Genomic DNA, 23270 nt, shown 5'->3' on the forward strand with positions numbered 1-23270 from the left:
GCAGAAAAATTCTCATGAGCCAGGAGTTATATGAAGTGAAGCTGTCCCTTGCTCCTCTTACAAACTAGCTGACAAGTTGTCATTACATTCAGTTCACAACTCTCTTGCTACTATACAGCTTTTCTTTTTATGATCCCCATTCCCTGTTTAGCCTTTCTGGTGGAAGGACTCTTGGTCCAGACACACTGTTCCTACCCAGAGGAGTCTAGTTGGAGCAGAAGCTGTATTTGCAGAGCTGCTATCATCTCTGGTGCTATCCCAAAACAGTATCATGGTTATATCTGCCCAGAGGAATAGGGTGTTGGAAAATGCAGCTGCCATGTACCATGCAGAGAAGCATACAGCAGGAGACACAAAATGACACCATCTACTGTCAAGACTAGTAACTCAGGTCTGGCTTGAAAGATGTAAGCAAATGACTTTGGAATGGTTCAGGGATATTGTCACCAAGCCCCAGAACTGGGACATTTTACCGGTGAGGCAGCTGCAGCTGCAGGACCAGTCCAGTCTTTCTGCACTGAGCATTCCATCAAGGCTTGCTGCTCATGCCCAGACACACCATGTAGTGCCATCCAGGTACCAGAGGTTTTTGTAATCAATTGGTTGTCAACAGCATATAGGAGCAAAGTGGCAGGAGGTGGATCCAAGAATGTGCAACTATTATGTACACAGTGAGTGCATTCTGTTGCACTAGCACCCTTCCCAGCATTTAGCTCTTGGTGTTTCCCAGCTGCCTGAAAAGAGGATGATGTTACATTGAAGAGCAGCAGCACTACCACTGAGCTTGGGCTGCGGACCTGTGCTCCTGCAGGGAGACAGCAGCCTCCTGTGCAGGCAGGGGCTGGTGTCCTTGAGTTGGCCTTCTCAGAAGCTTCATCCTGAACAGCAAACCTTCTCACAGACATGATACTTGCTGGCTGCTGTGAGATACTCATGTGTTTAGCTGAAAGGTAAGAGAAGAAATGGTAGAGCACAAGAGCCAGTAAAAAAATACAATTTATTGGTTTAATTTAGGTCACAAAGGTGTCTTTCTATCTGCTTTTCTCCAAGATCCAAGTAACCAAAGGAAACAGTCCTGTTATGCTGCAGACAATAACCAATAACATATTTCAGTGAAACTTGTGGTAGATCTTATAATAAACTGTGACAGATACAAGCTTCTTCCAAAAGAAGCTCCTTCCTGACCTTAGTCATTTCTGAATATATTGTTGCTCTGTTTATCAACTGTATTTAATACAAAGAGCTAATTATGCCTATTTCTTCTACCTTCACTCATGATTGTCTTACCTTCTGAAAAAAAGAATATATCCATCACCATTTCAATAGAAGTGGTTTAAATAACTGATGATTAACCATAGAATTTTACATTAATTTAACCAAGGCATTTATTCCTATTCAAAAATCCTTTTGATGGCTGATTAGAGTAATGAATGTTAGCTGGAGAATGGTGGGCTAGGAAATGGTCCTCACCAGCTTCTGTTCCTTACCTTGGTTACTTTCCTTACTTCTGTGGAGCTGCCTTCTTTGTAAGTACTGACTGGTTTGTTGAAGGGGCACAGCTGTGTCAGTGCTGCAGGTGCACACAAGGGAAGCCAAGCCCCCCACAACAGCACTGCTGATATCTGTGATACAATGGGTGAAGAGTGGGGCTTCTGCATGCACAGGAAGGGCCTCTGCTGTAATTGTCTGCAGACCAAACCTTAGGACAGCTTTGATCCCTTCAGATGTACAGCATCCTTTGAGGGGTTGTTTTCACTCATTCAGCTTACCTAGAGAGAGGGCAGTTTCCAGAACACCAGAGTCTTCCTTGATTGCTAGTTGAGGCATGACAGGACTGTCCAGTCTGACTGCAGGTAGCAGCAACTCCCCAGATCACCAGAAAAGATCTTTCCCAGTTTTTTTTCTCTTATGATTGGGCTACGCTACTTCCTGACTGCATCAGCCTGTGCTTAGTGCCTTGCACATGCAGGACAAGCGTGCTTTATGCAGACAGCTACATACATTCAGGATTCCACAGATCTCACTGTACTGTAGAGCACTTGCTCTGTAGCACAATGGATCACCAACATACACATACCTACCACAAAGCATTTGCTTACAGAAATCTTTCAAATTTAGAATCATAGTAATTCAGCTAATTGGGGCTCCAGTAGTAACAAGCTTCCAGTAGGCTCCTTCCATGGCCATCAGTTCATCATGAGTGCCCCTTTCAATGACGAGTCCTTGTGACATCACAGCGATGATGTCAGCGTTCTGGATGGTGGACAAGCGGTGGGCGATGACGATGCAGGTGCGCCCTTCTCTAGCTTTATCCAGTGCCGTCTGCACAGTCTAAAGGCAGCAGAAAAAGTGTCAGACTAAAAATGTGCAAATTGAACAGGGCTCAGAGCTGGAGGAACCCAATTACTTCAGATTAATTAACCATGTTGTGCACTACTTGTAAAAGGGACAGTGAGACTAAATCAGGGGTTCTGATACTGATGTGCTTAGCTGGCTCATGACCTCTGTTTACCAGCAGTACAAACAAGGGACAGCTAAATGCAGACTGAGGTAGAAATTAAGGAAGACCTTTACTCTGCTGACATGCTAAATGTCAACTGAATGCTTTGAAATCAGGCAATTCAGACATTTCTGAAAAAGTGCTGCTTCTCATAGGTGGTTTAAGAGCACTTGGGGCTGGCTGCTTTTTCTTACAGCTGTGCCTCCTGCACTTCTTGGAAAGATCATGAAAGGTGAAAGTGCTGAATTCATGATGTGGAATAACATACAATCATGTAGTGGAGTACATTAGCATATCTATAAAACAGAAAAGGTATTGTATGTTTTAGGCCATTGTGTTAACTTTCCCTTATTGATTATCACTGCGCATTTACCTTTTCACTCTCCGTGTCTAAGGCAGATGTAGCTTCATCCAGTAATAAAATTTTAGGGTCTCGTATGATGGCCCTTGCTATGGCAATGCGTTGTTTTTGTCCACGAGACAGCTGGGATCCCTGAGCCCCAACATTAGTTTCATATTTCTGAAAAATATAAAAAAGGAGTATTTTATTCAGGTGTAAGTTAATATACCAGTACACAGCCTAAAGGAAGAGCAGGAGAGAGGCAAGAAACCCAACCACTGCTGACTACTTGAAGAACCTGGGAAGGCAGAAACAATGTTCAGCAGTAAACATGTTTGGGGTGATGTTTCCAAGCTGTGCTTTGTCTGCACATGGCCCTGAGGCCCAGGCAGATGGAAGGACAATGTGATAGCAAGATGTTGGCTAATTTGTCTGAGGCAAATGAATTCTCCCTGCCCTACATTTGTGAGTAGAGGCTAAAAGTGATTTAAGGGATTTCTAGGGAAGTGCTTTGTTTGGGTGCCTAAATTGTATGCATACCTTATACGTTCTTTTCACATTTATATTATTTCAGTGCATTTAAATACTTAAGTGTACATAAGCAGCCAGCTTCAAATATTTTTGTCCAAGTATCATATCCTACTCACAAGGCAAATCTCTCACAGCTGGAAACAGGATTTATGTATTTGCCTACTGTGTAAGAATTCAGCAGGGACTCAGACTCTAAGGAACACAACAAATGGTCACAGCACCCTCTTCTCTACTGTCACAGCTGTAAAAGGACATAAAAGGTGCATGTGTGTAGAAACTTTAACTGGTTTTGGAGCAGCTCCTGCTGCAATGAACACTGAGCAGCCAAGGCCTCACGGGTACTTACGTTAGGCAGAGACATGACAAAATCATGCAGCTGAGCCTTCTGGGCTGCTTCTATGACTTTTTCCATCGTCATCTCTTTTGTGTTGCTGCCATATTTGATATTATCAGCAATGCTGCAGTCAAATAGCACAGGCTCCTGTGACACTATTCCGATTTTTGATCTAAGAAACTGCACATTTACGTTCTTAGAGTCATGTCCATCTATTAACTACAAGGGAAATGGGAGAAAAGTTGAAACATCATTACAAAACAACAGTTTGCAACACCCAAATAGTTTCCAGCAAAACTAAATTATTTAACCATATCATTAAAACACAAACACAACTGATTAAAAGTGATAGGTTGAATTGCTTATGTCTGACTCCTTTGTGCATGATGTGTATTTTGTACTATGGCTTTGATCCATACCACAAAATACACTAGACAATTTGCACAATGTAAGTCCTGGTGAACTGTTTACTTGCTTAAGATTAGACACATGCTTTATTGCCTCCTAACAGAGTGATCACAACACAGATTTTTCCCAGAGAAAGAGAAATCAGTTTAGATGGGTAAGTATTTATGTTAAGAAAACATAGAAAACCTTTTTAAGCTATCAGTAATTGAATAGCTGGAAGTTAAATGTAGACAAGTCCCAGGCTCTTTGTTGTTCCATTCAGACTTGTTTTTGCTTGTGTTCTTGAAATGTACAGCACACATGTGTATGTTTCGTAAAGAAGCTACCAAGGCAAATGCCTATGGCCTCCATAATTTATGAGACTGCTCCTGAGGCATGTAGTTCTCTGATCTTGTCTGAGTATGTCTGATATAATACTTGGGAACTGTCAAAATAGTCACATCTGTCCTTTTGAGAAGGAGATGAAGCCTCAAACTGCACATATATGAGCCACTACTGCTAGACTGCACAGTAGTACACAAGCAGAAGGTGCTTGGAGCATTTCTGAAAACCAGAGCACAGAAACCACATTTTGTTTGCTTACCACACTTCCTTTCTCAGGGTCATAGAAACGCTCCAGAAGTTGGACGCTGGTGCTCTTGCCACAGCCACTTCTTCCAACAAATGCCAAAGTTTGTCCAGGCTTAACAGATATAGAGAGTCCTTTCAGGACCTGAATATCAGGCCGAGAAGGGTATGTGAATTTACAGTTAAGAAATTCAATGCTTCCCTTGAAATCATCCTGGTGAATAGAAAAAGGAGAAAGATGTTACAGTGAGCTCGAGCTCAACCCTGAATTGTAAAGTGCAAGACAACTCTTCTTGCATCTTTTGCTTAAAATATGACATTTGTACTTCAGAAATTATCTCAGGAAAAGGGAAGAAGACATTACTGGAGTAGCTGTCCTAGAGGTGAATCTATTAGTCATAACACTATTTCTCTGCTTATGCTTCCCTGCATGGCAATGGTCAGAGGCATAAATTAGAAATGGCATTGCTTTGCAAATGGACACATTTTTCATTTTAATATAGACATTGTGTATAAAATAAATAATTTCTATTTTCTGTGTCTGACTTTTCAATCACCAGAAACTGAGAATTTTCATTTTGTCTGACTCAACAATTCTTTGCCTCCTCATGAGCACCCCCCACTAGTTTGACATGAATGGAAAAACATCCATTATAAAACAGCAATAGTCAGGTTTGTAGTGAACTATAAAGCAGGAAATAAGAGCTTGCTGTTCTGTGAGTCATCCGAATCTGTTCCATTCCAATTTACAGGAGATTTACACTGACAAATTCCTGATGGCTGACTTTATCTTACTCTTTCTGTCTAGTACAGACCTTGCTTCCAAAAGAGCAAAGACAAATAAAAATTTTACAGTCAGCATAACCTCCTTGTTACATTGATCCTCACTGACTCCTAAATCATTAGTGCAACATTCACGCCTGTAGTTAGCTGACTGACATCGCAAATGACCCATCTCCACTCTTACCCATTTTTCCCCTTTTTCACTGTAAACACTGATTTTAGGAAGCCGATCAACCAGTTGAAAAAAGCGTGCAGCAGATGTTTTGGCTTTGGCATAATTTGGGGTATAGGAAGATGCTTTCCCCAAAGCAGTTCCACTGGTGACAATAGCAGAGATCACCCTGTGGGGAAGGTGGACACAGTCATTCTTGGGAAGCCATCAGGAAACTGAACACCCCACTGAGTCCAGAACTTTTAGAGGCTGTTTGTGGCTCTGAACAGGCTCTCACCTGAACACAAAGCTGTAATGGAGTCCTTCAGTGTCAACGAGAAATCCCCCATATCGGTAAGAGACGGAGTTGGCGATGAACACAATGCTCTGGGCAAAGCCAAAGCAGATTCCGTACACGTGTGCTTTTTTGACTGCAGCTCTGTAGGGCATATCTAGGTGCTTCTCAAAATTGTTGATAAACATTTTCTCTTTTCCTATCCCAGCTACTGTTCTGATGTTAGAGAGAGCTTCACTGGCAATCTGAAGGAGAAAAAAAAAAAAAAAAGGGGTAAAAGCCCCTAATTTTTACTTGGAAAAGTAGAGTGTGGTCTCACAAGTGCATGATTCTTTCACAAACTCAGGACACTGATGCAATATATAAATTCATTCAGACATGATACAGACTGACCCAAACATCAGACAGCCTAAAGAGAACCTCTACTACAAGTAATTACCTATTGATTTCCTCAAGAACAATGCTCTGCCTGCTCCACTGGACCTGCTACTGTAAGCATTCTTAGGGAATCAGACTTGTGACTTATTTCACATAATGTGAATAAATGTGACACTCACAAAAGATTGTTTTAGGAACTCCCTTGGTTGCATGGATTTATTAATTAAATATGTTTATTTCAACTGTTTTGTGTTACTTTTAGCAATAGTCAGAAAACGAGTTAAAAGAGAAGGCTTCTCCAACTTCAGTTTCATAAATTGAACCCACTTGAATTTACTAACTTTCCTCACCTGCTCACCCTCCCTCCCTCTCTGATGTCTAAAAGGCTGATGAGATGCAACATACAACTCTTCAGTGACACAATTTCCAAGATTTTTACTGTGTACACAGGCAAAGAGTAAGCAAGTGCTTGCCTATGCACATAGAAAAATGCAACACAGGAAATTATGAGATAATCCTTACAGAAAATTGTGTGGAACTTCTATTAATTGTGGGCTTCATATTGTAATTTATTGCCAATCAAAATTTGGGTTTATGTCTGTACAAAAAAATTGTATCACAATTTCATCTACAGTAGTAAATTGACAGCTTGTTTGGTCCTAATTTCACCCTTTTAATATCAAGTGATTTTATTAAGAAATTGTTTTAAAATTCTGTAGTTTGCTTGGACTTTGATAGTAGATTCATAATGTAACAGATTCCTTTGGGAAGCAAGTGTGGTATTATAGCTTATGAATGTTTTCAGCATGTTGGAAAAGATCTGAATGTAGACAATCAGAAATTAAATTTCAGGGTTTTTTTTTCTCCTGGCCAAAATTGAGTCAATGTCTTACAATATCATTCATTGTGAAGGAGCAGATAATAGGTACTGTGAATTGGATTGTGCAGACTTTTTCCATGTTTAGCATGGCTGATGAGCAATCACTTCGGAAGAACATGGTGCTTTTAGCATTTGGATGCAGTGCTGGCAAACAAATTAGAAAATAGCACCAGACACAATCAATCATCACCAAAACTGCTGAAGCATTGAGTGTCTTCTTCGTCACAGCCTCTAGGTTGTTCTACTGAGTAAGGGCTGTTGCCTTGATTCATTAGTGAATTTTCTCTTGTCAAGTATTTTGATTTAAAACTTTTGTAAATATTTAACCATTCTGGTTGTGGGTAATTGGTCAGGTCCTAATTCTTAAGACGGGAAGGGCTAAGAGATTAATTCTTAAGCTGGTACACCCCACCAAAGGAACTACTGTCCTCTCTAAAATCCACATACTGATTTGTGGTTCAGTGCCAGATTCTCAGCTGGAAGCATTTCTAGGTGAACAAGTATCACTGCTTTCTGAGGGCAGCTTAAGCACAAGGCATCAGCAAACGAGTGTTTAAATAAAACCCAACAAAGGTGAACCGGACTGCTGAGAGATTTGTGTCTACCACTTCAGTCCAATAACTTCTGCAAGGTCAGTCACATTCCATGCAGCAAGTGCATTTGCAGTTAGGGAGTTCCCAGTGTTGTTTCAATGGTTTAACAACCTGAAATATTGCAGCTTATTCACAAAACATTGCCAGTTTCATGACATTTGAATTACTGATAGTCCCTTAGGAATGTTTTTTCATCTACCCGTGACTGCAAATATAAATAAGTCTTTAAACAGCATTACCCGTCCAGTAGCTTCCAGTGCTTTCTTGTCCTGTGAGGCAAATCCTGTCAGCATTTTAGCCTGCACAGCTCCAGATAAAGCCAAAAATGGCAAGAAACACATTATTACCAAACTCAGTTTCCAGCTGAAGTAGAAGGAAATAATCATGGCCACCCCAATATTAGTAAAGGAATTGACAATCATTCCTATCTGCGATCCAGTTGCCTTTGAAGAAAAGAAACAAGCATGGTTGAGTTGTACTTCAAAAACAAAACAGATCTTCCTATAAAACTCTAGAAAACTGTAAATGAAAATAACATAAGGCACTAACAGGTACTGACTGCACTAAAATTTAGCCAGTCTGCATATACTGTTTCAAATTAATTGGATCAAGAGAAGAACTGCAAATGTTCAGTATTGTGAGACTGATTGTGAGAAAGATAATTCAACTATTGAAATCTGTTGCCTTGGTTCCCTGGAGAATCACTCATCTGAATATATTGTTTAGCCTCTACATTTATCCATGTAGACATAAATAATCAACAGGACCATTTTATAACTTAACTATTAACAACAAAGCCTCAGCTGTGCTAAAATCAGTAAGCAACATCACTGAAAAGGGATGAAACTAAGTTGTATTTCAGCCTATCCCTTTATTAAGGAAAAAAATTAAATACAGCTTTGACATCATTGAATGCATTTGTCTGCTCCTTATGTACTTCCACAATGCTAGTCTTTCTAATAGACTTGATTTATTTACTCAAATGTAATTGTCTTTCATAGCAGTAAACAGCACCCTAAATAGGAGCCTATATTGCTATGTATTAGAATAAGAATGTACATTTGATATCCTTGATGATTTTCAGTCAAACTCGTTTGCAGGGTATGAGCTTGGCAGCACAAAATGCTCATGATCTCTTCCCTGACCTGCAGCAAGGTCTGTGTCAGGCAGTGAAAGGTGCAGGGCACTGCTGCTCAGGTAGCTCTGGTCTCCCTCACCCCCTGCAAGCTCTGGTTTGGATGACTGTGCCTTGCTGCTGTGCTTTGAACAAAGATGTCCCGTAGGAGGCTATTAAATGGTTCAGTCAGAGGTTTACAAGTTTATTTATTTAAATTAAAAGATACCCTGTAAGTGCCTGTGAGGTTTGCAGCAGGTTTCTCTGATTCTAGATTTTGCTGCTGACAGGGGTTTTGGAAACCTTCTCTAAAACCCCTGTTAATAGTTTTTTAAAAGTAATATACAATCTTCAGTCAAGCTGAAACATGACAATTTTTGCAACAAAATAGATATGTACATCTCCTTCCTTGTTTCTAGAAAACTGCTTGCATTGCAGCCCACCAAAATGGCATCTGACTCACTTCTACTAAAGAATCAGTTCAGATAGGGAACGTATATAGCTGAGCATGATTTAACCCTCAGCTTAAGGAGCACAATGCATGTGGTTAGTGTCTCACTTTCCTGAGCACTGAAACTGCCTGCAGGATTCCCAGCTGGAGCACCAGCCAGCACTGCAGATTGGTTTTTCAAGTGGGTTGTCAGTTTAGATCAAAATTGCCACAACATGCACAATACCATGTTGAAAACTGGAAAACATGGTTATTAATGACTGTCACTGACATAGTATTTTGACATGTTTTTGAAATAAACACTTTAACATTGTGGCAAAAAGCTCCAGAGGAAAATAAAAAAAGAAAATCAAACTTCTGCGCTGGGTGTTCCTTCCCATTCCATTGTTGGTTGGTATTTAATTTATTTTTGAGTTCTTGTTTGTACTTTTAGGATATTCCATATACTACTGTTGGTTCCACAGTGTCAGTCTGTGATGAATAGAAATAGCTTAATTTGCTTACCAAGAACTGATCTACACTGATCTGGCTGGTTGCATGGTAGCTAATTTCTATGACAACATGCCAAAATAGGCCTTCAATTAGTGCTTATACTAAAATGATTCATAAGGGGCCAGGTCTTACCCCTTGGACCTGTGAGGCATCTGTTGCAAGTCTGGTAGTCAAAGCACCGGGGCTGTTCTTCCGGTCATCAAACCAACCAATGTCTTGCCCGAGCATAGCCTGGAAACCAATTTTCCTTAACCGTCTTGTAAGCAGCTCACCAGACTTGGCAAAGGTGTATCCCTGGGGTACATGAGAATAAATAAAGACTGTGCAGAAAGAAGCATCCACCGAGAAAGGGTGCAAACCCACAAATATGTATTGCTACATTGGACAGCAATTACCTGTAGAAACTGTGTGAAAAATGAAACAACTCCAACTAAGACAAAGAGCACACAGACACCATTGATCTGGTTTTTTTGGTTTTCTTCATCAAGAATGGAGAAGGTCTTTGAAAAAAAATAAATAGAAATGTCAGTTTTGCTGTGTGATGTTTGTTCTTGACTCCCAATTGCCAAGTGCAGAAACCCATCCTGCAACCAAAGCCAGAACACAGAGTTCTCCCTCACCCCCTGCAAAGTGAGGTGTACTCACTTTCCTGGGAACCACTTAGAGCAGCACTAAATATCTTCAGCAGCCCTCCAGTTTCACAGCAACTTGACAAGCATTTCCCCAGAAAGCTTTTACACAAAAGGGGAAGCATCCTTCCTCTATCACCACAAGCTTTTGAAGAAACAAACACTCATGGCTGAACTTGACAAGTTTCAAGAGAGGTGATGGGTTTTGATAATACTGTATCTTTTAGTGAATGTTAAGGTTTAAAGCATATTCCTACTTCCTGCTTCCAAACCTAGTGATGCAAGCCTACTCTTTGCTGGTGACTATGAACCCAGGTATAATTATCTACCTCTTCCCGCGTTCTGCAGGGGGTAGGCAGCAAAAAGTTGCCTGAAATACATAAACACAAAAGTGAAGTATTGTTTAGATCTGATCCAAAGCTTTCTCAAAGGCTTGCCAAGTCTGTGCAATAAAATTCTGCAGAGAATGACCTTTGCATGTGCTCTCTCCACTGTACCTGCTTGTGAGGTATATTTTGCCTCATCTAAAATAAACTGCATGCAAGTATAGGAACCCTTTCCCAACAGTTCCTGGAGAATGATCAAAAGAGATAATGAAGAACACATGACAAGTGCTGATAAGCTTACCCCTTCAAAGAGCTCTAATGATAGTTTGATGACAGTGATAGAAATGTCTCTACTCAGTAATTGTTTATAGGCAAGAAGGTTAACCCCATTTACTTGATGAGATCTAAAGATTTGCCAAAACATGTCAAGTTGTGCATCATATAGGCACTCTCCTCTGTTTCAGAGCTAAAATACACTTTAAAATGTTATCATAACATACCCCAAGAATCTGACTGAATAACAAAGCATAGAGTGGATTGACGGCTCCATTCACAGCAGCTGCCAGAGATCCAAGCACCAGGTATGGCCATTCAGAGGCATTGTATTTCAAAATTCTGGTAAATGATACAGGCTTGGCATCTTCCTCCACAACAGATTCCTAAAATATAGTTGGATTTCTGAAGTAAATGCATTCCATCAGTGATGCTGTCCCTTTAATAATGACATAAAATAGCCTAGTTTCTTAAACTGGTGGCCCAAACAGCTGCTCTAGCTTTAGACAGGAGGGGCAGAGAGGTTACTGTCTGGAGCTCTTTTGTGGCCCTAATAAGTCAGGTTTACTTAACAAAAAGGTTAAATAAACAACAACCTTTACCATCCCTGGGGAGAAAGAGAGACATTCATACATTTTGCAGCTCTAATTGTTCCATATGCAGAGGTTGTTTACAACCAGTTTAACATTTTCTGCCACTGAAACCCAGGCTATTCCCTTTTTCCCTTTCAGCTGTCTCCAGACAAGGTGTGATGAAATACCCAGTGCCAAAACCTAAATTCCCTCCTTACAAGCAGCTTTTTCTGTCACTCATTCAATCTCTTAAATATTATTTTTAAGTATTGTGAGTGACCCCATTGATCAGACTGCATCAAATTAACAGACATGTGATATAATTAAAATGAGGGATTTCAGAGTGATAGCTGGATTCGGGCTTTTTACATGGTAATTATGCCTCCCTTCTGTGAGACATCCTCAGACTATATGCTGAATTCCCATAATTATGCCCAGTAAGGGCAGAATACTCATCATCAAATTATAACTTATCCTGCAGTTTGATTTGTGCAGAATTTTTGCAACACTTAATGTGCTCAGCCCTGCTCCTCTCCCCCAATTCATATGACTAGAAACAGCCAGACAAAAGAGACACTGTGAAGACCTATCTTTTGGAAATATTCAGGGAGGAGTGGGTGGAAACATCTTGTATTTTCTCTTTTTTTCTGAGCTGGTGCCAGAGTGACAGCACTCAAGCCCTCTATTTATCCACAGAATAAGCTTGGCAGTAGCAAGAAGGGTAACTTCTATCTGCTACTCTCTGCACCGAACAACTGCCACCATGCAAATTGATGCAGGGAGCTTCATAGGTACTTTGGAAAGCCACTGTGCATATTCCTACATATTCTGTGTCATTTTAAGGCATGCTGGCCTTTATTTTCTATGCCAGTTGATTGCATGAGGACACTGACAGCGAAAGGATTCTGGGTTAGGTTGCAGTGAGGGTGTCTCTCTGCTCAAGTCTCCAGATGATTTTTAGAGGAAAGTGAATTTATTCTTTACTGAACAAGAAGCAGTGCCATTTGTATCACTGAGTGCCCATTAATTACATTTCACAGACTGAGCAGTTTGCTTTTCGTCACTTAATTCAGCTTTTATGAATGTATGTTTCTCAACTAAATCTACAACATATACCACTTTACCAACAGGTGGAGAGCAAATAGCAAAATTTTCTGCTATAAATTTTATATGGACCAATAATCAAAACAGCCATCAAAATGCAGCCTAGGGTTTACACAGAGATAAGAATTGAAGCTGTGGCTTTGTTTAAGGAGAGAAAAGGATCAAGCCAAGATGTACCTGCCAAGAACTCCTAAGCTACAAGCACATAGCTACCAGGTGATCATTAATGAGTAATATAACCTACTCAGTTGAAAATTTCATAACAAACTATAGGACCTGACCTCTTTTGCTTTTCCATCATCTTCTCCATGAGAAGGCATAAGATAGGTAGACTCTGCAGGATCTCCTCCAATAGACAGTGGAGGGTCAGGGACCACATTAGAGAGCTGGGATCTTGAGCGCTGCCGAAGTGAAGCTCTGCAAGGAGAAGAGAAATGGCCTGTTCTTCACAGCTTAATAAAAACAATAATTGCTTGCAAAGCAGGTACAGTTTTCATATCAACTAAATCAGAATGCATTGAAGCAATTCATAGGAATCCCACAGGCTTTTTCTTTCTTGAATAAGTTCTCTTAACATCTTGGGAAGAAAATATCTCACCAACTGGGACAAAAAATTTTCAAAATCATATTCTAATCACACCACTCAGACATTGTCTTAGATGGATCATGTACTCTGTATTTGTTAAGTAAAGCCCTGGTGTGTCCTACTACATTTGCACAAGTTATTAAGACACTGAGTCAAATCACAGTTACCACTACCAGTAATTCAGTCCAGCAAAACAGGATGCTGAAACAAACCACATCTCTCTCTGACAAAACATAACTCTGTAATGTAGGAGATGTATTCATTTGCACATGCCTGACATGGGTTTGCCTGGAAGAAAAAATAACTGTCTAGCTACAAGAGGGTTGTCTAGCTACAAGTCTGGCTGTAAAATGCTTTCACTTTCATCAAGTAGAAGCCGTAATAAAAATGTCTTTGTAGATTACATTGATTTCTCAATTGCACAGCAAGTAGTTTTTCAAATTACTGGACTGAAAGTGCATTAGATATTACAACTAAGGCTGTATGTTAGTAATAGCAAAACTAGAACATTAACAGAGTAGATCAAAATTGGAGAGAAGGTGCCATAGATAGAAAGGACCAAAATTAAGAGCCTTGCTCCATGGACTTCAATCAGTAACATAATTACTCAAGCTATTTCTTTCCAAGAGAACTATAACTCAGTAAAATGCTTGCAGCCTTTCCACCCTCTTTTACACAGCACCCCCAGAAAAGTGATTTATTAGCACTGTTGGGATTTTGGAATAGCGGGATGATGTAGAAACATTGAAAATTGTCTGGAAACATTGAGATTTTCAACCATTTTTAAGACTCACCGCAAACTGGCCTGATAGCTTCCCCTGCTGAATGACTGGACATTCTCAAGATTTGGCTCTACCACATTATTCTCTGCTGCTGCAAAATACAGTATATAGAGCTCTGCAGTTAGTTCTAAAATTGAATACAACCTAAGTACACTGTGGCTCTGCAAAGTGCATAGTCTCTACATTATAAATGGAATACTTTGTAGAAGGCAAGGGGTGTAATATAACCTTGCTACTCAACCTACATGTTTTACAAGTTTTATATTTATATTTGACATGAAGAAGTTAACTGAATATTAGCCCAAAGACCATCTCACTTTGGATGTGACTGCTAAAGCCTTTTAACCTATTTTAACCCTGCAATTGTTCTATTATTTCAAGATAGTCAAATCCAATATATGCTTCACAAAAATATAACAGATCATTCTATTAGACCTTAATTTCCAGAAGCTTTGATTCAAATCTGCCTCTAGCAAAACTAATAGTATGATTTCAGCATAATCTGTAATGTGCCTGAATTCCAAATGCAGCAGAACTGGACTTTTGGCATTCAGTGAAGCTATAAGATGATGGATATTGCAGGTCCGAACTAATGTTTCAGGGCAGATTTATATTAGGAAGATCTTTCAATGCATATGCAGCAAAACCACTTTTGGCAAGGGCGATCAATGTATTACTTCTATGAATTATAAAATTCAGCCTTAAAAGCAGAAGAAAAAAAGCAGCCACTAGCCCTTATTAAAACAAAACAAAAAATCTGTATTCTGTGGTATTTTACATGATTTTATGAAAGAAAACAAAATGCTTACTTTCTGTTTCTTCTTTGTTAGGTGCTTTGTCTCCTTTGCTTTGTAAGGTCACCAACATGAAATAAACCCCTTTCCTCTGCAAGAGTTCCTCGTGAGTGCCTCTCTCTACGGCCCTGCCATGCTCAAACCCGATGATGACATCAGCGGCTTTGATGGTTGACAGGCGGTGAGCGATGGAGATCGCGGTGCGGCCGTGGCGAGCCTGAAGGAGACAACAACAGCTCCACTCCCAGCACAGCACACTGAAATGCTGGCAATGAGCTGTGCAATCTAAAGGCTCATCAAATTAACTGGAGTCCTTCTAGTGGGTTCAGCTCACTTTGACTTAAGCTCCATCCACAGAGAAACATCTGTTTCTGGGCAAAGGGAGCTATAGGTTTCTGCTGGTGTCCCAATGTAAGAAAAATTTCCTCAGTCCATAATGCTAAGGTTCTACTTATACTTGTGAAACAGTTATTAGGAAACACTTCTCACTGATTTGTTGCAATTCAGTAGCACCCTCTTCAGAGCACATTACAAATAATTTCTGCGCTTTCAAGTCTGATTTTTGCTATACTATAGCAAACCTTATGAAGTGCTTCTTGGACAATTGCTTCGCTTTCATTATCCAGTGCTGACGTAGCCATATCCAGGAGCAGGATTTTGGGGTTTCTCACCAAAGCTCGAGCAATAGCTATCCTCTGTTTTTGACCTCCACTCATTTGGCTTCCACCCTCTCCAACATGAGTGTCAAATTTCTGTGTGAAGGAAAAAAGTGAAAATTAAACAGAACAGAAAAAGGCCTGCTAAGGTTCTGTTGAAGGTATTGGTAAAATGTCTCAGATTTGTCCTTGAAGTAGACTTTAAACAAAAACATTGTTAATGCAGCAGATTCAAAGAGCAGCAGGTGAAATAACTTTCTTCATAATGTACAAGATCATTTTGCCTGAACCAGGTTTTCAACTCCACACCAAAAGTATGCATTGATTAAAAAGGTGAGATGTTCTGGTTCAGCTCGAAACAGCTGTATCAGCAAAAGCTGAAATAGAGAGAAATCACCCACCCACTCTCCATCAGATGACTCACAAGCAAACTTTTCCCAGAGCTGGCCTTGTCTGCTGATGACCTGTGACTCCATGAGCACTGTGTCTGTGATTCATGGATACCATACTCTTGGTGGCATTGGCTTCAGGTAGGGAATTAAATAAACACATAAAGCCTGGCATATTGAGAGACAGGATAATTATATTCTCTTAGAGCTAAATCTTTTTTATTCCTCCATTTCCATGAAATAAATAGGGGGCTTTAAACAGCCTTTCAGTGAATAGTATCCTGGAAGCCTGGAAATGCATCAATGGAGGATAAAGACAATGCAGTAATATTAGTTAATGGTACTTGAATCATGCCAATAACATTCACTGTTGTAACATGTCATTTTCAGAAGCTATTTGGCAAAATAACATTCTAGAGAAGGAGAGAGCTCAATACTATCCAATTTGGGCTTTGTAAGGAGGAATGATTGAAGCCCTGTCATCATTAGGGAAGAAACTGGAGAAAAAGGAACCTCCAGCTGGTGTACAGAGCTCATACAAGGAGGTGAGGTTGTGAGCATCAGCACAGACAGGTGAAGTAAGGGTTGTACTTTGGGGTGGGGGGGAAAAGTGGTGCGGGTATTTGCTTTTGTAACTTGGTGGCATACAAGTAGTAAGACTTAAATAACTGTAGTCAAAGGAGAGGTTGTTGCCTCCTATCTGTGTTAATCTTCTGCCCTTCCAATTGCTGCAGGCTAGGAGGGACAAAAGGACAAAAAGAGTCTTTTTTCTTATCAAATTCTGCCAAACACTTTCTAAGGCAGAGCATACCTGTGGTAAGTCCATGATGAAATTGTAAGCATTGGCCTGTTTGGCTGCTTTGATTATGTCTTCCATGGTAGCCTCATCCCGCCCATAGCGAATGTTCTCTGCAATCGTGGTGGCAAAGAGCACTGGCTCTTGTTCAACTATGCCAATCTGAGAGCGGAGCCACTGGATATTCAGGGAACGAATGTCATGGCCATCCAGGGTAATCTACAATTAGAACATGGACACAAAATTAAGAAACAAATCTGGGACGTTATCCTCTCCACTTCTGAGACAGAGAAAGACACAGTGGAAATGAATGGCCTGTGATGCTGTGTTTCCACGACCAGCATAAAAATCAGCTTTCAGATATAGGTGGCAAAGCAGTGGCAGTAGAATTGGCTCTTAGAGTTGTGCCCTTTGATTTAATTTCCCATTTCTGCTTGACATCAGAACTAAAACCAGGTGAAAAGTAATCATGAAAGTGATGATTATGTTATTTACAGTAATTTGTTTCTTTTCTTTTTCTATATTCAAATACAGGTCAACATGTATATGATTATGAGTTCCTATTTGACATAGGAACACATAAATGGAATGAGATTTTGAATAGATATAATTCATATTCTTAGCCAAGCCATTAATAAGTGGTAATTTCATATAATTAAGTGATTTTCAGGTTAATGTTTAATCGTTCAATACTGTGTTTTCCAGAAAACATTTGTCACTCCTGAATTATCATTTCTATAGGTATCATTTTTATACAGATTTAGCACTGAATTTTTATGTTCTCCTAACAGTTTGCTCTTTCACATAGTTGTTTTTATAAGACTATTAAGCAGTTTTATAAAAAAAATGAACAGGAAGACATTTCACTCATTTAAAAAATAATTGCGAAAAAAAAGAAGAAAGAAATGGAAAGGAAGTTAGTAGTGTTCCTTCCCACCTTGGAGAAGAAACCATGCCATTCTTTCAGTTTCTGGGGCCAGAGAAACACATTCTCTGCTGGGACACTTACCATACCATCAGTGGGGTCATAGAACCGCTGGATGAGCTGTGTTGTTGTACTTTTTCCAGCTCCACTAGCTCCAACAAAAGCTGTTGTCTCTCCTGCTTTAATCACCATATTAAGGTTATCCAAAATCTGGATAGAAAAAAAAAAAAAGAAAGAAACAGAATCTATTTGGTTTAATTGTCTCACAGTCATACAACCAAGAGAGTATATTCTGTACCTTAAAGATTCAAAGCAATTTTACAAAATTCAGAGAAGTATTATGAAGAGTATAAAGCAAGTCACATATACAGTTTGAAGACTGTAAATGCAGAGCACTCATTTCTACAGGCGGGCAAATTTTGACCTTTCATTGTTCCTGTTGTTCATCATTAAGAACTAGTCAAGTTAATGACATTAGAGGACTTAGTAAATTATATTCCCTTTAAAGAACACTGTGTATTGTGAATGTATGTTAAAGCATAAATATTAAGAATGTAGCCATGAAATTCTGTAGAAAAATCTGATACATGTGTAATAGCACTTACATGCTTGTCCAATAAGTATGCTTATATGTCCACTAAGTATGCTCATATGCTTTTCCAAGGAGAATTTGCCAATTCAAACACAGGAGTAAAGAAAGAGTGGGATATACAGCCTACACTCCTGTCCCTTTCCTAGCATTTTAATGAGACACATGGTGCATCCCCAGGGTAATGGAAGAGTTTTATAAAATCTCCTTGCACCATTCAATTTACATCTTTATTTTCTATCTTGAACATATTGATACAAGGGCATCATTGATTTTAAGAGAAGCTGTACACAGGTGAATTTGCCTGAAGTTACTTGGAGTTTATGTTCAGCAGGAACATATATTCAATATTCAGAAGGAATATTTGGATGTGGCAATGGATATGTCAGAATGGTAAAATAAGCCAAACGGTAAGCAGAAGAACACCTTAATGAAAGAATTATTCAGTCTACTTTTAAACAAAGAGTCTGGGCTTCTGGAAAACAATCTCTACTGAAAATCTAGAAATTGCTGGAGGAACCAAGATATTTTGCTTGTTTACAATAATTGTGTTCAAAGGATGGGTGATGAATAATTACCTTTACGTCTGGTCTAGATGGATAATTGAATGTTACATTATGAAATTCAATTTCACCTCGTACTTTATCCAGCTTGTAGCCATCTTCTGACATGCAGTCAATGGTGGGTTTCTAGGATGAAATTTATTGGGTTATTTATTTGCTGTTAAACAGTCAACAGTGGTGCAGTAGATAAATATTCCCAATACGATACAAAGCCAGGGCACTTCTGTTCAAACAGCACTCGGCTGCATGGAGCCAGCTGCAGGCTCTACCTAGGGATAGTGGCAAGGGACACGGAATTGAGGGCCAGAGAGATGGGAGAGTTGTCACTGGTGGGTAGCACAGACTAGAAGAATGCATCCTCTTCTCATTGTCAGCTTACTGCAAATACCACAGCCAGCCACTCAGCTAGTTTTGGCTGGAACTGAGTAGCTGACTGAATGAGGCATTTTGACAAAGCTAATTTAGCCAGCTCCCCAAGGATAAAATGGCACTACCTCACTCAAAAACATTCTCTCACAGCACTGAGCAACCAATTCATTGCTGAAAATCTTCAGGCCTTGCCACTGGGCAATTAAAACATCCATCCTTGTGAACCCAGTCCTAAGAGCTGAAATACTGAAGTTTTCTTAAGAAGTGCTTTGGGTCTCTCATACTTTTGGCCAGGTCTGGTATTGTAGACTGCTAGACATGAACAGAGAACTAAGAGAAATTTGAGGAATCAAAAAGATATAAAATTTTCTAAGGATAGCTTTCTGAAGCATGGAATATACACAGTAAATTAAACCTATAGCAACGAATATTTGATAACCAAAATGTGAATTTTTTTTATATAGCCTAACAGATTGAAAGGAAAGTTAAAATGAGAAATGTGTATGTTCTAAGATGTTAAGAACAGCTACAAGATTGGTTCCTCTTTAGGAATATAACTTACTTAAATTCAGACATTAATCTTTGAAGAAGTTTCACTGATCCTGCAAATAGAAACCTCAACATGCCTAGGTTTAGTGCCAGAGCAGAGCTGTGCTTGTACTGTCTAATCACAAATCTACAAATGTGGCAAGCAGATGGATCTAATTTTGTCTATACAGATTAAATCTAATGTTGGTTTGCTTTTTTTACCCCAAGGTTATGTGACTTAGCCTTATCTTGAATATTGTGATTAATCCTTACTGTTGCAGCTCTTTATGATTTAAATTTTTTTTTCTCAGAAAAACACATCTCTAATTCATCTCCATTTTCAGTTCATTTTAGAGCTTTAGCTTATGAAGTATATATGTTTTATCATTATTACAGAAGTTTGAAGGGTTACTAAAAACTCTGTTAGCATTACCATAGCCTTATGTGCTCTGTAGAAGACAAGCAGCATTTTAAAGTGCTTTCAGCTGCACACAGCTTTCAGCACAATAAAGCTTGTCAGCGAACAGAGATAATATATACTTTAAGAAATCAACAGTACTTTTCCACTAAATTTATAAAGCTACAGAAAGGAATCAGTAAATTTCAGCGGTGTCTCAGGGTCTCTCATACAAGCTTATTTCAAGTACCTGTTTAGATAATATTGTGATTAACATTTATGACAGCTGCATGACCACTGTCTGTGCTTATTTGGTCCTGTCTTTGCTCAGGATAGCTCTGGGACAGGTGGCGGAGGCCACCTTCACCACCAGTGCCAATGGAGCCACTCCTTTTGATGCCATCTGGAGGCTGGGAGCTATGGGACGGTTGCTGCAAGTTTGGTTGTAGGGTGGCTACTACTGCCTGTCAGTACACTTTCCATGGGCCAGCTCTGATAAGTAGTTGCATGTAAAGAGAAATGGGAACAAGGAACAGCCATAGCTGAGGTAAAGCTTCAGGGCTCAGAACAAGGCCACTTAAGAAATCTGTTCAATGCGTTCTTTGAGCCCATGTGCATCCCACTAGACTTTTCTATTGCACAGTCAGTTTTTCTTTAATCAGACTCTTTTTTCCTCGTTTACACGAGTAGATAAAACTAGTATCACTTGGGGCTTATTTAATTATTTTTGCACTACAAATTAACACAGCTTAGAAATGCATTACTTACTTTATCTATTGTCTCAAAAATGTTTGTTGCAGCCCCACGACCAGTGGCAAAGGCTTCGAGACAGGGAGATGCCTGGCCAAGATTTAATGCTCCTATTAAAACACCAAAGAAAACCTGGAGAAGTGGAAAAATAAGTTACAAAATATGACATCACCTTTTTATTATAGCTTACAGCTTAGACAGGTATACCAAACTACAGTAGCTTAATGACTTCTCATGCATCTGCTGAACTGCAGTGATTCACTATATGAGCATTATTAGCTGACAAGAAAGCAAACAAATGCATTTCAGAAGGTGTTTTCATTGTCTTTCACAGCTCTGCTTGAGGCTGGAAGTAAATAAACATATGTTTGACTAAAAAAGTATGCAGCTAGGTATTTACTGAGATGCCCCTGATGTATTTTTAAGCCATCTCAGTTTGACTAGGTGCCTTTTCCTTGAAACAAGGTTGGGAACAGAACATTGGTGAAGTAGATTATTTTAGGGATGCCTTCTACCAGTAAGCAAAAATACAAAGAAGCTTAAAACACTCTATTACAACCTACAACAAGTAGCACACTGCATTGTATTTTAAGTATCGGTTATTCTTAGTGCTACCATACTGGGGTGTGCTTTTGAGCACTTTTTGACAGGTTTTTTCCTAGAATTTACTTAGTTTTACTTCTCCTTAGTTTTTCAGTTACAATAGAGGTATTTTGGCAGAACACATTATGAGGGCTGGATAATATCTTTGGTGTAGGCTTTTGGTCCATTTTGTGACTTTGTTGTGGGTGCTAGTTTGAACATTCACCCTGAGGAGACATGGAATGTTATGTCTGCTATGTGACCATTTGCTCTAGCTTGGCCTGAAAATTCTGCTAAGAAGCAATCAAGGACCCAGCTAAGCTTTTGGATACAACACAAACAGAACTCAGGATAAATGGGGCAAAGTGTATAAGGAAACACTACTATTGAGAAAGAAATAACAGTATACAGGATTCAGTTCTCCTTCGCAGTATAATGATGTTCACTGGGAATATCCCTGTAGTTGAAGTGGAGGAATCTACTGAACACATACTGTGCACTGCAAATGTCTACACTGGGATCTAGAGATCATTACATACATTTACACTCAGCTTTACTACTAAGCAATTTTCTTGCAGGAATGAGTCTCAAAGCAGGGGGTTTCTATGCCTGTCAGAGTCCATCATGAACATGAAGGAGCATGTTCTGTACACCTGGCAGAAGAGGAAGGGAAGGCAATACTTGCTACATCTCAATGCACTATGACTGGTGCATGACTTTTTGAGAGAGCAGGAAAAGCGTATTTCAATGTTTTTAATCTAGAAATCCCCCTTGCTGCACCCTGTCAAACTAAGAGTGTATGGTAGAAAATATGAAGTAGAAGAAAGATGACTGGAAGCTGTGAGGAAGAGGAGCATAAGGGAGATTCTCTCCATTGACAGCTACAGTTTTTCAGCTACAGGGTAGCTCCCCACTGTTTGCCATTTGTCATTTGGAAGCACTGGACTATAGTTACCATGAGCAAGGCAAGGAAATTGCTCACTTTGTTTTTCATAGCACTACTTCATATCAACTACCAGTATTGAGAGCAGGTGCAAATTATTTCCTCCTTGAACAGAATGACTCAAGTTTACAATGTTCTCAGGTTATTTTGCCAAGCTCCATTTAGCAGAAAGCTCTGCACTGCATGCTGCAGGTGGTTGGGGACTCTCATGGTGTGCAACAGGCAGAGAAGGAGAAAAAGTAGATGTCTCATCAGAATACCTAGAATTTACTAAGGTTCAGGAAAAGTTGTTCTGTGTTTGGACTGGATTCTGCCATTGGGGCAGTCCTAGCTTAAGCAACTAACCAAAATACCTGAAGATGTTGGCTTTGTTGCACTGAGGCCAGCAGTGTCTAAAGCATCTACTGTGCAGAAGTGAACGCATGAGTGCCATGCAGGTTAGTGTAGCTTTTGTACACACTGCAGGATCTACAGCTAGGTGTGTTTTTATCTGCATACATGTTTACATGGCCTTTGTAAAACAAAACAACAGAAAATGGTTTCTTCAAAGGAACATGAAGTGTTTAATGAGAGATTAGATATGACAAGACCTTGATTTGGTATCTCTTTACCACAGTGTTTTTCATCATAAAATTCTTCAGAAAACACAACATCCCAGAAGCCCTATGCTGACCCACAAAATGGCAAAGCTAGTTTCAGGCCTCTGATAATTGTGTAGTGGGCTGTCAAACAAAAGCATTATTCTGATCACTATAAGTAATATTCAAAATATTTAAAATAAACATGGATTTTTTTTCTTATCCAGTTGTGTCATACGTATAGTGGGTAATGATCTTTAAAAGACATACATACTGTTTGTTACCATTGAGGCACCATATACCAGAACAGATATGTGTTCCA

General features: G+C 39.5%; 1 protein-coding gene across 4 annotated transcripts in view; it reads right to left on the reverse strand.

Moving 5' to 3' along the window:
• Positions 1-978: 978 nt before the first annotated feature.
• Positions 979-23270, reverse strand: part of ABCB11 (ATP binding cassette subfamily B member 11) — a 49973-nt gene continuing 27681 nt past the window's right edge. For 3 of the 4 annotated variants that reach the window (XM_088058627.1, XM_088058628.1, XM_014249469.2), the window contains exons 12-29: positions 20864-20977; positions 18817-18927; positions 17734-17859; positions 16740-16943; positions 15465-15635; positions 14899-15100; positions 14102-14180; positions 13003-13138; positions 11273-11431; positions 10213-10317; positions 9950-10111; positions 8000-8203; positions 5913-6154; positions 5648-5804; positions 4697-4894; positions 3718-3924; positions 2874-3020; positions 979-2331 (exon numbers count right to left, since the gene is read on the reverse strand). In XM_088058627.1, coding sequence (XP_087914753.1) covers positions 2131-2331; positions 2874-3020; positions 3718-3924; positions 4697-4894; positions 5648-5804; positions 5913-6154; positions 8000-8203; positions 9950-10111; positions 10213-10317; positions 11273-11431; positions 13003-13138; positions 14102-14180; positions 14899-15100; positions 15465-15635; positions 16740-16943; positions 17734-17859; positions 18817-18927; positions 20864-20977 — 2925 coding nt within the window. In that variant the 3' untranslated portion in view covers positions 979-2130. The remainder of the gene's footprint in view (positions 2332-2873; positions 3021-3717; positions 3925-4696; positions 4895-5647; positions 5805-5912; positions 6155-7999; positions 8204-9949; positions 10112-10212; positions 10318-11272; positions 11432-13002; positions 13139-14101; positions 14181-14898; positions 15101-15464; positions 15636-16739; positions 16944-17733; positions 17860-18816; positions 18928-20863; positions 20978-23270) is intronic. The other variant, XM_014249470.2, reaches the window with a different exon arrangement.

This window comes from Pseudopodoces humilis, chromosome 8 (assembly GCF_049639895.1).
Source record: "Pseudopodoces humilis isolate 2021_Gansu_Grassland_sample_001 chromosome 8, ASM4963989v1, whole genome shotgun sequence".
In the NCBI taxonomy this organism is placed as follows: Eukaryota; Metazoa; Chordata; class Aves; order Passeriformes; family Paridae; genus Pseudopodoces; species Pseudopodoces humilis.